Source organism: Nestor notabilis, unplaced genomic scaffold, assembly GCF_000696875.1.
Source record: "Nestor notabilis isolate BGI_N333 unplaced genomic scaffold, ASM69687v1 scaffold13088, whole genome shotgun sequence".
Taxonomy (NCBI): Eukaryota; Metazoa; Chordata; class Aves; order Psittaciformes; family Psittacidae; genus Nestor; species Nestor notabilis.
The window spans coordinates 14,490-29,806 of NW_009940653.1; the positions used below are offsets into that span (position 1 = coordinate 14,490).

A 15,317-nucleotide genomic window follows, 5' to 3' on the forward strand; every position below is an offset into this window, starting at 1 on the left:
AAAAAAAAAACCAAAAACCACCCCTTTTGCTCATTTGCTGAAGGTACAGGCTAAATGCTTAACTCTGCCAGGTTGTCCCTGCCCTCCCCCCACCCCACACTTTGTTTCAGTGTGTTATATTCTATATATGAAATGTGGGTATACTTTTAAAAACCGTTTCCTTTAAAATATTTCTGGGTTAGAGTAGTCTGTCTTGATGAAGCCTGTACATGAATCAACCTCTTTGTAACCTATGTTACAGTAAGAATTTTAGGAATTTCCTTTATTAGGACCCGTTAGTATACTGCAGCCACTGAGTGAGCTGCATTGATTTCTAGGTAAAACAGCCTGAAATTGCCTGAAATTTATGGCATATGCCAACCGTCTGTACACTACTCCTTTTCAGTATGCACAACTTAAACATCCTGAAGTCGGTCTCTTACTGGTGAATGTTATCCCACATTTAATACTTATAGTATTCTTTGTGGAAAAAACCCAGCAATTTGACTCTGAAACTGCTTTTCAGGTCAGTTGACTACCACTAATGGCATGGTGAGATGTGTTGAAGAGCAGCTGCGAGGGTGTCCGACAGCAAGGGGACTGCTCTAGAAGCTGGGCTTGCAACATCATGGGCCAGTGTGTCACGAAGTGCAAGAATCCTTCTTCTACCCTCGGCAGCAAAAATGGGGAAAGGGAATCCGGCAGCAAGTCTCATAGTAAGAGAAGCGCAGTCCACAAAGACGACCATGGTTCAGCTTGTGGGAAGTCTCCAGGAGATATACTTGTGAATGGGACAAAGAAAGCGGATGCTGCTGTAGAGTCTAGTCAGCCTCCAACGTTTTCTGGAGATACAAAGAAAGACCCTGTTACCAGCGCAGAAGAATCTTCACTCCAAAGGATTGGGGAGTTATTTAGGAGGTATAAGGATGAACGGGAAGATGCCATACTGGAAGAAGGAATGGAACGATTTTGCAATGACCTCTGTGTTGATCCCACTGAATTTAAAGTGCTAGTTTTGGCTTGGAAATTCCAGGCTGCTACCATGTGCAAATTTACAAGGTTAGTTCTTGAAGAACTTGTAATTATTTTCATATGTTAAAGTATATCCTGTCATCTGTATGTTGGAGAGGCAGCCTTATTAGCTTCACTTACCTCTTTTTTCTAACACTAGCATTTTGATCAGATTAATTCCTACTGCTGAGAAGGTAAGCTTTGTATTGTCCTCTTTTTCCCCTTCTCCTCACAGTGTGTTTCAGAACCAAAAGTGGTTTTGGACTTTATACTGCTAAAGATGAACAGTGTAATGAGGTTCTGTAGACATTAATTTATTCTTATTTTACTAAAACCAATTCTGCTGTTTCCAGGTGATGAGATTGGACACAAAACCTAATTTTTGCTTTAAAGTAATGTGAGATTCCTTAATAATTGCTACCAGCTCTGTTATCAGTCTGTGAAAGAATGACAGGCTGCTTCCTAAGAATTGTTCCTGCCCAACCAGTGTTACACTTAATGTCTTTCTCCAAGAGTAATCCTGTTACAGTGTAGAGAGGGAAGGAAATGCAAGGGTTTTGACACTGGTAGCTATTTCATAATGGCTGACAAGTGATTGGTATTTAAAGTGCTGTCTGTCCTGGACAAGGGGGTCAGTCAGCTAGCTTATAGCATGTGTGATCCTTCAGGAAACAACAGAATGGCTAAAACTTATCAATAAAAACAAACCAACCAACCTCCAAAACTACAACAGCCTTCCCCAACTTGATTATCAGTGTCCAGGCAAGGGCAAGATTTCCTACAGGGACTTACTGAGAATGAATCTTTTATTTTGAGTAATGCTTCCTATTTTTACTCAGCTTACAACTTTCAAAATCGCTTTGGTATTCTGAGCCGTGAACCAAGCCTGTGCTGTGCACTGAACACAGATAGCTTTTCCAGCATCTTCAGAGTCTTTGTGGATTGGGGGGGTGTCAGATGGGTGAGTTACTCTGGAATGCACATGTGGATTTGCTGACTGCTGATGGGGCAGGTATTTGTTAACACAGTTAAAGAATTGCAGGTAGTGTCTGTGATTCTGCACAACCACCGTGAGTTTTATTAATGTCATTTTGATTTTTTTGGAGAGGGCAAATCTAGTGATGAGAAGGTACCTTTGTTTAAAGGCACACCCCATGGTATGGGTGCTGATTGACTTCTTTAATCAAGGAAAGCAACGTGGTCTTCTGTTCTCCTGCGTGCTGCCCCATCTCCTGCCCTCCTTCCAGCCCATCCCGTGTCAGTCTGCTGGCTTTGGTTGATACTGGCTGGTTGTAACACTTGCTCATGAGCATTAGAGAAATCAGAGCTACCATCTACCCACTTGGTCAGATTATTAGCAGGCTAATTAGTACAGCAGTGGTGCTTTGAGCAGTGTTTGTGTTGCCTTGCAGCCCATGCTCTGTCATGCCATGCTTTCTTCCACTCTCAGCAGGTGCCTTGCTGACCAGCACTCTTGGCACCCTTTTTATTTTGCAGGCTGGAAGGGCAATTAAAAACTCACAGGAAAGCTGCCAATGAACTGCTGTGTCTTGAGAACAGCTCACCCAGAGTATGGGTGCTTAGACACGGGCAATATTGGAGCACTGTATATAAGTCAGCTTGATTCAGGGCATAGATGTGGTGGTGTCTAACATTTGTTATTTCTTCTATGGTGGATTTTATTCACTTCTTAATGTGAGAGGCACTGGGTTGTGGTAGTATTGAGTCATCAGAAAGCCAGACAGCAAAATCTTTCAAAAACCACTGGATCTGAGGGGTGTATGTGGTTCCCCAGGCCATGAGGAACTTCTTGGAAATGTGTCTCTTTCCATCAGCTCCTGTTGCCAAAATCCTTGTGCCACCTGGGCTGAGAGGACACCTTGTCTTACCCAGATAACCCTCTTCTGATTTGACGTGGCTGAACGGAGATGGGAAGTGTTCAGCACGTGAGGTCAGGGTGAAGTGCACATGCTAATTTCTCTTCTCTTGCTTAATAGGAAGGAGTTTTTTGAAGGCTGCAAAGCAATAAACGCAGACAGCATTGATGGCATTTGTGCAAGGTTCCCCAGCCTCTTAAATGAAGCCAAGCAGGAAGATAAATTCAAGGATCTCTATCGTTTCACCTTCCAGTTTGGCCTGGACTCTGAAGAAGGACAGAGGTCGCTACATCGGGAAATAGCCATTGCCCTTTGGAAATTAGTCTTCACCCAAAACAAGCCCCCCATTTTGGACCAGTGGTTACACTTCCTAGTCGAGAACCCCTCAGGAATCAAGGGAATCTCCCGGGACACATGGAACATGTTTCTAAATTTTACTCAGGTGATTGGACCGGACCTTAGCAACTACAGTGAAGACGAGGCCTGGCCGAGTCTCTTCGATACCTTTGTGGAGTGGGAAATGGAGCGAAGGAAAAAGGAAGAGGAAACCAAATGTATTCTGTCTTCGGACACAGAGGGCCTGTGTGCGGCGGAACAGACTTAGCAGCATCGAAGCAGCAGTGATGGAAGCAACCTGTTGCCCTTCATGAAATGTAAACTCTGGATGTTTCTGGAAATTACCAAGGCTCCAGATTTTTCTACTTTACACCTTTTTCTGCCTTGTCTTTGAAAGGGCTCTAAAATGCTGTATCATGTTTTAGGCACTTTCTTAATTTTGGTTATTCCTTTTACTCTTGCCCTGAAATATTTGACCCTGGCTACAAGTTAAGCATTTTGGGGTTGTTTTTTGTTTTGTTTTTTTAAGACTTCAGATTAGTATAAGTAAGTCTGATATTTCTTGCACAATGTAGATCTTTTTAGTTAGGTTAAATTAACATTGCTAAATTATACAGTGCCAGATTTAAGTTTTTCATACTACATCTGTCAGGGCAGGTCTGTACTGTGTGTAGTGCTGTTTACATTGTTGAAATTTTAGGCTGTAATAATTTTAAGGTTTTCTACCAAGATGAACAGCAGTGTTAACTAGAAACGCATTAATCCCCCGATAAAAGGTTCTAAACAACCAACAAAACCAACAGCTTTTTGTAATATGGCTGATTCCCATTTAAGCTCTTAGTGAATGAGTCCAGATCATTCCTTTTTTTTTTTTTTTTTTTTTTTTTTTGGGTTTCAAACTAAATGTTGGGATTGTTTTATAAAATTACTGTACCTGTCAGTCAACTGAGTGGTAGATGACAATTTGTATCTAAATCTCTTACACATCACATAATAAAAGAGCAGTACTACCTCAGTTTTATTGAAAGTGGACTTCTTGATGGACTTCCATTTTCTCTGGAAGTTGTATTTTTGTGGTTACACGAGACTATTTTTACTTGACTAAAAGAACCAAAGGTTCTGCTTCTTAAGTTTGCTAAACATTGACAGAAGCAACACACAAACCCTAAGTCTTCAAGGAAAACTGTGGTATAATTCTGCTTTAATTTGTTTGATTTATACCTAAAGTATTACCTTACTTGTCTGGCAAGCACAGTACTTCTACGTAAGGAACTATCTTTTGCATTAATATTGACGAACCAATTTTTTAAGGCCTCTGTTTAATTGCTAAGGCACAGTTAATACTCCACACTTCCTGGAGCAACAATATCGGCATCTGATGACAAAGTGAATTCTTAATGACAACAGTGTGGATGAGTCATTTTTAGACTGATTTGATAATATTTGGATAGGAGTCAATTTATTATTTTACAATGCCTGTATTGGGACTCTTTGCCTGTTGAAACTGTTGTGACTTAAAGGGAGTTTTATTAACACTGGTTGAAACTTTTTTTGGTTATTGATGCTACCTTTTTTAATTTTAGTATGTCAACTTTTTTACACCTTTTGGTAAAAGGGATGGTTGCCAAGGCTTTCTACAGAGCTAATACTGGCTTAATGAATTTGATACATTTCCATTACACACCTTTTATTTTCAGAGCTGCATTTCAGGATTATAGAATGGCTTCAATTAAAAAACCAAACCAAAACCAATCCCTGCACAGTCACCCATAGCATCTAATGGCTTTTGTGATACAAGGGTTTTAAAGCTAAAGGGAACCAGATTTTAGTTGATGAGCTTGTCACTGGCTCCAGGGCAGCATGGTTTGACATGTCTGCTGTGCCCCAGACGGGTTAGGAGAGAGAGGAGGATCTGCCTGAATTCTGTCACTGGCTTTGCTGGTGTGCAGCCTATGCAATAGCTTGGGTCTGAGATCATAAATCACTAACAACATGTGGGTATTGAAAACTCTTAAAACCCAAACCCACAAGCCTCAGATAGCATCTCTTTCATCTAGTAAAAGGAGAGTTTGGTCCATGCTGCTTCTGCAAACTCTTGCTGGGGCATGCGTTAAGCTGTAGAAAACAAATGTTGTTCTAGGTGCAGCTGAGTCTGTCCCTTTGCAGGAGGGGAGCCCTGAACTTGCTGTATTGCAGGTAAATACACCCAAAGCGTTGTCCTTGCTACTATAACCTTCCAAGCTACTATGGCATAAGCACAGTTTGGCAGCAAAACCTTATTCCAAGTTGGTGAAGAAAGCAGGCCAAAGCACTTGTGCTGCTATAATTGAATTTATGGTGAGACTTTTGCTGGTGCTGTTTCAAAAACAAGAACTCCCCAACAGAGGCTGCTTTGTTAGCAAAAGTTCCATATGGAGCCTGATTTGATAGTAAATGAAAACTGTATTTATAAGTTTGAGACTTCTCATTCAGCTGTTAAATGCTTTGTTCATCTTTTTTTTTTTTTTTTTTCCCCCAAAGGTAATTTAAGATGTCCAGAGTGTGAAAACTGACTATTTAGAGGCAGAGGCAGTGCATGCACACACGCACACCAAATTGTGCCAGCAGCTGCTACTGAGTCATGTGCTAAACTGCAGCAGCTCCAGAGGATGACGGATGGAGCTCTTTAAGGCTGGTGCTTATCTTGTGGCCTGAACGTGGATAGCAGTGAGGAAATCAATCACACATCAAGGCTCAGCCATTTTAGTGTAACAAACATAATACAGCTGCTTCTTAAAGATGGTGGTGGTGAATATAGAGGAAGGGAAAAATCTTACTTCCTCTTATGGAAAGGACATATGATTCTCAGTGGCTTAAGTCCCAAGTACGTGAGGCCAGCCTTGCTCTTGTTCTGCTGCTTTCAGCCCAGCAGGAGCAACTCCACCCGATGGGTAAAATACTTGCAAAAATAGCCAAATGATCTATCTAGCAAAGTACAATTTATTTTTAGCCTAACTTCAGTTTTTCAATTACCATTTACAGAATGCAAACCAGACCTGTATCAGTTTATATTCCCAAACCAGGAGCTGAAGATGCAACTCTTTGGCAGTGCTGACAGTGAGAGAGGGTGTCAGACCTTCCCTGGGATTGCCTGGTGATTGCATGATCCTAAGCAAGACACTGTAATGCTGGTTTTCCTGTGTGGGAGTGGGGGGTTCTGTGTGGTTCTCAGTAGCCTCTAAAGAAATGCTTGTTTAATGGTTAAACTGTGAATATCTGTGGAACAGGCCAAATACATTCACTCTTCATATTTTATATACTTTAAATCCTCATTGTGCAGGCACAGGACTGTAGTGAGCAGCTGGTGAAATCCTTGAAACCATTGCAACTATTTAATTTTATTTTAATTATAGTATGTGCTAGGAAACTTTATGCATGTAGTGAATCTGCTGCAACTTGGGATAAATAACTATAGAATACTATATAGTTAGTTATAGTAATGTACTGGAAAACTGGTCTGACGTCCACACTCTGTGGCATTTTGCCTTGCCTGATATGCAAAGAAATACAACTCCTGTAAACTTCAGTCCCTAGTAATAAAACATTGACCAGCTGCACCATATTATAGTTTGTAACACCTTTAGAATTTGGCTCCCAGATTGACTGGAGGCTCAGTTAGACTAATTTTTACTTGTGAGTATTTCTGAGGTCAAGGCTATTGATTCAAGTAAGGATTTGGAAGATTCCGCCTGTAGCTGGCCATAAAACATGACTGAGGAAATTGAAATTGAATGCTGAATTGTGAGTTTACTTGCTGCTGGTGCTATTCTATATGGAGAATTATAGCTTTTTAATACTGTGCAATTGTAATGAAAGAACCACAGGGAAAATAAATGGAGGTGTGGCAGAAAACTGGACAGCTGAAGCCTGTGGCAGTTGGGTGTGCTGAGCACTGGCTGTCCCCGCTGGCACAGCAGATCTGCTCCTGCATCAGCCTCTGAACCATGATAGCTTTTCAGGCAAGCACATTTAGGAGCATGAAACGAGTTCACCCTGCTCTGCTGATGAGCTACCTGGGGCTGGTTGCACGCAGATGCAACCCCCCTTCCTGAGGGCAGGGTGGCTCTGAGGTGAGGGTTCAGAGCGCTGGGGGCAGCAGCAGCTTTGCCTGTGTGACTTTGATTTCACTCCTTGCATGTCTGTCAGAGCCTGAAGAACCCATGGATCCCAGGACCAGCCTGTTACCCATGGTTCCCAGACATGGCTATGCATTGACTAATGACCTTAGTATTTTCCTGACACTGTCAACATAAGTATCTTCCTTGCAGTTCTAAGCCTTGTTTCCAAATAAAGCCCAGCAAAGTTAAAGAAACACCATGTAGTTTAATAGCCACCTCAGCCGTGATGTAATTTGTTGGCTGAGGTTACATCATTCCCATTCATCAGAAAATAATAGTCATTGTGAGTTTCTGGGTCTTGCAGCCCTGTGTTCTGCAGTGTGATCCTTTTTTAAAGACCCTTGGTGAACTGGGCACCCACTTCTTCCCTTGAGCTCATTCTGCTCAAAGTGTGTGCATGTAAATTTAGCCTTTTGTGTTAAAAAGGAAGATGCTTAACCTGAAACTCAAAATTCTTTAGGGTAGTGTTTCAATATACAGCAAAACATACATATTTTCTCCAGTAAGTATTGAAAGCTGAGTATCTGCTTAAATCTTGTTGTGTGCAAACAAAACCACCAGTGTTAGAATTTTCTCTCTGGACTATTGAAGATTGCAGCTTTGGTTTTATATTGTCAACTGCAGTGAAATACATGAGATTGTAAGACAGAAGGCTGTAACTCCTTCACGATGAAGTACATAGGTATCTCTACCTCTTGATCTTAGACTTGAATTGTTTGAGGTTACCATCCTTCTCTCCCAGGATTTTAGGCCTGGATGAGTAATCTATTTTTTTTAATTGACCCAAGTTAAGTATTATCTCTCTGCCATCCTTTTTGGAAAACTGCTTTTAATCTGCATGCTTCCTTTGAAAGGGAGCCAAGTCAAGCTGCAAACAAGTATTGGTCCTCCTGGGTGCTGGTTTTGGAGTGCCACAGAGTGACCAACTGGGAGCTACTCTGCATGTGGTGCAGGGGTTTTTATCATCATGCATCCTCCCCCCTGGCTGGGCTACCTGTACTGACAATACATTGAAGATGGAGCAGCTGCTCCCCAAGAGGGAGCCATCAGCCTTTTCCTTTGCCCTTGAAAAACTATAGGAACCCACCTGATGCAGTGCCATGAGTGTATTTTTCTTTTAATTAAAAATTACTGTGTTCCATGTTGCACTGGACCTCTAACACCCAGCAGATGGGAGCTGCAGGAGGCTGCACGCATCCTTTTCCTCCCCAAGGTCAGAATCTTGCTCAGGACAAAACCCTTACGGTTGGACAAAGCTGCAGAGTTCTCAAGTGTATTGGAGGTGCCAGAGTGGCTCTGGTGCACAGTTGTGCTCATTAGTGTGTACAGGTGGTGTCTCTCTTTCATGGAACACACCTGTGTCCCTTGTGTTCCTCCCCCAAAGAGAACTACACCACAGTTACTGTCACTGCAGATCCCAAGCAGATGCTGTGCTGTAGCAACTGTTGCCACAGCATTCTTCTTCCATTTTGGGGGCTGTTTTGAGGTGTGACCTCTTGCACTATCTGTACAGGCATGTATTTCAAGGGAACAGGGGACCTGTGGGACAACAAGTAAAAGGAGGATGAAGGTCCTAGTCCTGCTAACAGCTTGCCTTAAATCACTGAGGTTACAGCGGTTCCTCGCTACTATAGCAATCCTCGGCCTTTCTGTAGTTAGGTTTTAAAATCCAACAGATTCTGGAGGTTATACAAAGTTTTTAAATTATTTTTGAAAAGCTTCTATCTTTGCATAATTGCACTCTTGAGATAAGCCCTTTCTGGATAGCATTCACTTCACACGCAGGCGGAGAAACCATCCATCTCCGGTGTTCTTGCTGTAAAGTGTTTCTTCCCTGTAAATTATATTTGGACTAAAGGTTGCCTACTGTTGAACCAGTGTGTTTACTTGAATGTTACCATTTTATGCAGTTAAAACTGCTAACTCTTGCTCTTCTCTGGGCCCATGAGAGGGGGAGATGTGTGACCAGAGGTGGCAAACCCACAGAGGTGGAGCTGAGGAGGGCTGGCTGCTGTTTTTGTACTCCCATATGTATTACACATTAGAGGACTTCACAGAGTAGTGCTTAATATTTTGATGTTGTGGCTTTTTAAGTCACAATAAACATAGTTATCTTTAAAATATGCTTGCTTTCTTAGCTATGAGTTTAAAACAGTCTTTAATAAGGAGATGGGCTGGTAGAAGTGGCTGGGGGGGCCTCGAGCTGATAGCTGTTGAGTAACTTGAGTTCCAAGAGCTGTGGATGCAATGAGCAGGATTAAGTCCTGTCCCGATGCTGCTGGTGTTTGTACAGGCTGGTCTTGAGGGCATGAAGCAACTGCACATCACTGACAGGCTGCACGGAGAAGGGTCAGCCTGGGGAGCTCGTTGCTGCAGTTGGGTTTCTTGGAATATTTGTTTGTGGATATCGAGGCCCCCAACTTAGTCTTGACTCACCCTTTATGGAAGGAATGCATTTTGATAGTGTTTGCTCCAAGACAAGTAACTAGTTATAACTGAGAAAATAGAATCAATCTCCCCATCCCTAAGTCAAGCGGCAGGTGAGGATAGGATCAGATCTGCTGTTCTCCTTGTCGAAGTGGGTTTTGCCTTTTCAGACTCGCCCAAGAGATAACTCTGTATGATCCAATTTTCTTGCCCTGGGAAACAATGAATGTGTTGCTTGTTATGGAGCAGACCCACACTTCTCTTTAAGGCAGCAGTATCAGAGGTGCTGTGTAAATGTAATGCTTGAAAATGGCCGGAGTAAATTCTGTTTCATGTAAGGCCTTTTTTAAAGGGATGTGGCCAAATTTTAAACCCTGATTTAGAGGAAAAGTGGGAGAAGTTCAAGATGATGCATCTACTGGGTCCCACTGGGTTTGTAGTTTACAGTTACTTTTCTTATATGAAATTCTGCTCACCATTGTTGTCTGGAACAGAATGGAAACAGCATCTTCTAGACTGTGCAATCTAAGGCACAATGCAAATAGGTTGTAATGAGAAGGTTGTCTTTACTTGATAGCAATCCTGAGTGCAATGTTTTTGTTGTGTCCCTTTTGGAAGAAGAGCATTAAGTGCAGTCTGAGGTTTTTCTTTTCTTATAAGCAAAGCATTGGTTTGTCCATTACTGACTTCTTGTGGAATTTGTGCCAGATGTATATTAAATATTTTGGTGCTTTTTCTAATCCAAGTTGCCATTCATTTACCTGTGAGATTATTGTACTTCTGTATATTTAAATGACCAATCCCTTAAAGAAAAACAAAATAACCCTTCAGTCACAATGTTATCCTGCCTACTGTAGCTTTGTAAATGTTCCAAAGCTTCTGGGTTTCCTGTATTCCATTAAGGTCTGAGGGGAGGGAGGGGAACAGCTAAAGCAATCTAATCCACTGGAAAGGGCACGTGCACGCTGCTCTGTGCATTACTGAACAAATGAGTAACATTTGTGGTGTTTACATGACACGTTGGTGTTCACTTTTTGTGCTCAAGCTTTGTACAAAATGTCTTATTTAAAGCTGAAGTCCTTTTTACATTTTCAATTAAAAGGGGACAAATTAATTATTTTTTCATGCCTATAAATAGGACTCTTGCTAGTTTTATTTGTCATCTCCAGAGTTTCTCAAGCAGGAATCCTGGATGCTTACTAAATCCTGCCTAGTCCTTACAGGGAAGTGATCACATCATTTTTCAGTGCACAGAATGAAAACTAGCTGGGGTTTTTCAGCTTTGCAGCGCAGATGTGGACAAGAAGGAGATGCTGGATGTGAGCAGCCCTAACAGCAGCGTGCTCTCACAGAGGGTGAGTGCTGGGGCAGGCTGGCACTCGGCCCCTTCTGCAGAGCAGGGAGCCAAGGGGAGGGGCAGTGCTGGGTGAGGGACCGGCTCCTTTCACATCCTGTAGTAGCACATGTTGATGCTATCCCAGTTTGATAGCTACAGCTGAAGGCTGCCAGGCTCACCTGGAGGGGATAAAGTGCCTCTTTAAAAGAAAAAACCTGGGTGCATTCATCTTAATAAAGATTTCATTTCAGGAATTTTGGAGCCTTTAAATTTAGGTGGGAATAACACTGACGTGAGCATCTACTACCCACTCACTAGTGCTGCCTCTGGGCTAGCACTGCATTTGCCTTTCTCCTTTCTCTCCCTTGCCTCTATTTTTGTCTGCTCCTCCACACAGCAACTCCCAACTTCCACTCCATAAGCTGCCAACTTGGGGCTGGAAAGTAGGCGGGTGTAAATATCATATCAGCTGTATTTAATGATAATTTCTGGAATAATAACTACTTCAGCTTTATCTCAGCCCATTCTAATTCATATCAAGAAATTCTTTGTCTCATGTTCAAACCTTGTAACAAGTATTTCCTTTTTTTTCCTGAGTGCCAAAAGGTCTCCCAGGCATCTTCCTGCTTGGAAATTCCCCATGTTAACAAGCGATGCTCCAGCAGCCTTTTTTGGAGGTGGCAGTGGCTGCAAAGCATAGGTCTGAAGTTGTCAGGTTGCAAACACCTCATCCTACAGCTGGTTGTGCACCAAGTGTTACTGCAACTGCACTGCCAGCTCTCCTGAAAGCACTGATGTGTAAAGCTCCCACAGACTGTGCTGTCCTTAACACGGCCCTTGCTCTCCCACAGCCACTGCAATTCCTCTTTTTTTTCTTCTTTTGTGTGTGTTAAGGGTATGGGGGTTGATCAGGGAGGGAGGATTAAGTGGAGATTGTCGAAGAAGTATGAATCACCAATTCCTCCTTTCCATGGACTAAGTACAATGCTTTCCCAGAAAGGAGGCAGCGACTGCTTCAGGAGCTGGCACACCATGTTTCCAGAAATCCACACAATTCCTGAGGATAGCTGTTAACGCTGAGCAGCTGCTGCAGGTACTACATGAACTTGACTTCCTGGGTTGCAGCCTGCAATGATTCAGTGAAGACAACCCAGCTTGTAAGATGGGCTTTAAGGCAACACTCCCCTCTGGCTTGTCCCCAGCTCTTCTGATGCACTTGCCTACTTCACCTACTGTCAAGGGAAGTTGCCACAGCAGGAAGGGTTAATGGAAAAAGTTTTGTGCTTTAAGATGTTTTGAATAGCTTTTATTTTTAGACTTGGTAAAAGATACAGAGTGGAAGCCTATTGTTCTTATGGTAGGAGATCTTTGTAAAGACATCAATATTTAAAGTAATTAAAAATAGCTTAACAAAAGACTTTGCTTAAAAACTTGCCAGTTCAATAAGCACTCCTCCCTCTGTCATCTTTTACTGCCATCAGACCAAGGCCAGGTTGTGCTCCATGCCCGCTGCAACATAAACAAGAGGGGTGTTATTTCTGCTCAGAGTAGCCTTGATGCACAATAATCTTGCTGGTCTAGTGGTGAGAAGCTGCAACCCTCAGGGGCAGCAGATTGGAAAACCTATTTTTTTTCCCACCCAATATTTGGCATTCTTCTTAATCAAGAAACCTCCCCTGGGCTGCCAGTCCTCTGGGAAACAGTAGTATGGACAAGAAACCTCCTCCAAGCCTGGGATGAACAAACCACCAAAAGCAACCACCCAGCCAAAAAAATTAACCAGAACACCCTAAAAAAAATATTCTTAAAAAAATAAATTAGAAACTGAACAATTAGAGCAAATCACCCCAGGAGCAGCCCTTGACATGCAACCTTGCTGAAACTGTTTGTCACTGCCATTAAGCCTAAATATACCCTTGGCTGGGGATGCATCTCCTATTTAGGGACGGCTGTTTCGTGCAGAGGGTAATAGAGCATCAAGATTCTACTCGGGACGCTTTGCAAGAGAGGGCACCCTGGCCTGGCTGCCTGGCCAGGCAGAAGAGATGCTGCTGAGCAGCTCTGCCTCCCTGCTCCTGTTTCAGGGCATGTCTTCTGCCTCCACAAGGAATGGTACCCCTTCTGTTGGAGCGAAACTGAAGAAAAGCAAGGGTAGATGTGACCTTTATTTGACTGTCTGACCAGTGACACAGTAAGAGAACAGAAGGCTGCTGTAGTAAGTATGTACTCAGTAACTAGGGCCTTGCCTAGGAAAGCTGTAACCTTGCTGGTTAATAATTAAGCTGTCCATGACTGGCAGTGTGGGCTTCAGGCTCTGAAATGCAGGAAACCCACCCCATCTGGAAACATCCCTGATACCAGCACGAAAGCCCAACTCAACTCTAGGGCTTGTCCCTTCCTACAGGAGCATACAGACTTGCTGAAAGTGTTATTTTTTCCCAGCTGTCCCCCTCATGTAAGAATGAGGGCATGAACCACCTCCGTCAGCTATGGCTGAAGCACATACAGCAGGGTACCACAGCACAACTGGTAGGTGGGGCCTTGACTGCAGCAAGTAGGTCATTTTAAAAAAGAAACAAAACCTCACCAAAACCATGCAAAAAAACTGGCTGCTGTGGAAACTGCTGGGTTCTCTTGTAAAACTTACCTTGCTGGTAAGAGGGATGAAACATGCAACTGGGAAAGGCAGGTGAACTGAGAAGACCTGTGTAATTAATCAACACTCTGTACTTCAGCCTTGCTGATCTGGCCCATCAGCGACATAAGTGGTTTCAGCACTTGTGCTTGTTCTGGATCAGGCATGGCTTGTGGGCAGAACTTACTGCTGAGGTTTTACTGGCCAAACATGAAAGTCAGTCTGAAGAAGTACAACAGCTTCTTCAGGCCTTCTCTTAGGCTTTCACTTCCTTGTGCAGGGTTTTAATAGAATAAGATAAAAAACATTTGGCTATGTATTTTCCTTGGCACTTTGCAAAATCAGTGGCAAGTTACCTGTTCACTCCAGGAAAGAGAACAACGCACAGGGTATTATTCTGAAGACTTCTATAAAGCTTTTTGATATGGTGGTCTAACTTCTTCACCTTCTTCCTCAGATCCTGCTCCTGCATAACAGAATATGAGCATTAAAATCCCCAATTCATCTGCAGATCTGTAGCAATCAACACTTAAAAGCACCTATGGTAAGACAGACCCGTGGGGATCAAAGAGGTGAGTTCAGCAGTGATTCTGTTACTGGCTGGCATTTGGCAGTGCAGTGGCTCAGCAGCAGGGAGAACCACCTGCCCTACTCCAATGGCGCAGCAGCTTCCTCTGGTAAAAGTGAGGGCTACAACTAGATCTGCTCTCCCCTGTATGGCTACAGAACTAGTCACCTCTCCCTCCAACTCCTGTACCACCTGCTACACCTGGACATTGCTCTGTCTGCTCTCAAGTGGTAGCTGCAGCTCCTGTGTAGCGTCACTCGCTACCCTGAACAGCTACGCTGGTTTTAAGGTTATACAGTACCCTGTACTATCTCACGTGATACTGCCTCTCCAGACTGCCCTGTGGGAACTGATCCTTGGCAGCCTCTCTGCTGTCCTCTCACAAGGAGCCCCTTCTGGTCCCTGCAGTTCTGCATCTAAATCTGCTCAGAGTTATCATTCCTGGTTCCCAGGGCAGTACCTCCTCACTAACTGCAATGAACTTAAACTCACAGCGTCAGACAGTTGCTCCATTTTGTCATATAAGATATGTGCTCTTTGCTTTCCATCATTGCTGTGATTCATTTGCCTAATCCATCTCCAGAGGTGACCTGAAGCAAGAAAAAACCTGCTTCTTAGTTTGCTACCCTTCAAAGTCCATCCATTTATAACTTCGAGGGCATCTGCAGCACTCTGTGATTCCTGGAATTCTGAAACACAAAGAGAAGGGGATGTGCTTGGTACTGCAGGGCAGGGTTAAAGATGTGGAGCAAGAGGGAGATGAGAAACTGAAATCACTGCAGCAAACATATCCTCATTTTGCTACAAGTAAACATCAGACCATGGATCTGCCAGTTAACTGCAACAGCACTCACCCAGGTGTTCTCCTCACCTTTTCTGAGGTGATTACTTGTCTGTGTGGAGCTGTATAGTGGCCAGCCCTCACGCTGAGGTACTGGAGCCAGTGAGCTACCCTGGAACTTACTCTAAATTCTAGCTGGTTCACCACCCC

At 43.2% G+C, this 15,317-nt stretch overlaps 2 protein-coding genes across 2 annotated transcripts in view; one reads left to right on the top strand and one right to left on the bottom strand.

Annotated features, from left to right (window-relative positions):
• The first annotated feature begins 607 nt into the window (after positions 1–607).
• Positions 608–3,697, top strand: DCUN1D3 (DCN1, defective in cullin neddylation 1, domain containing 3). The gene is made up of 2 exons (XM_010020469.1): positions 608–1,038; positions 2,988–3,697. Exons 1-2 carry the CDS (start codon positions 608–610, stop codon positions 3,469–3,471), a joined length of 915 nt encoding a protein of 304 aa, XP_010018771.1. The 3' UTR covers positions 3,472–3,697.
• An 8,710-nt stretch (positions 3,698–12,407) lies between these two features.
• LOC104410336 (putative RNA exonuclease NEF-sp) overlaps positions 12,408–15,317 on the bottom strand; it is a 13,402-nt gene continuing 10,492 nt past the window's right edge. Inside the window, exons 16-18 of the mRNA XM_010020470.1 lie at positions 14,819–15,015; positions 14,115–14,224; positions 12,408–12,632 (exon numbers count right to left, since the gene is read on the bottom strand). Of these exons, the coding sequence (XP_010018772.1) occupies positions 12,563–12,632; positions 14,115–14,224; positions 14,819–15,015 (377 nt within the window). The 3' untranslated portion in view covers positions 12,408–12,562. The remainder of the gene's footprint in view (positions 12,633–14,114; positions 14,225–14,818; positions 15,016–15,317) is intronic.

Coding starts and splice junctions, on each gene's coding strand:
- DCUN1D3 (XM_010020469.1), top strand. CDS start 608: ATGGGCCAGTGTGTCACGAAGTGCAAGAATCCTTCTTCTACCCTCGGC. Junction 1,039..2,987: donor ACCATGTGCAAATTTACAAG/GTTAGTTCTTGA, acceptor CTTGCTTAATAG/GAAGGAGTTTTTTGAAGGCT.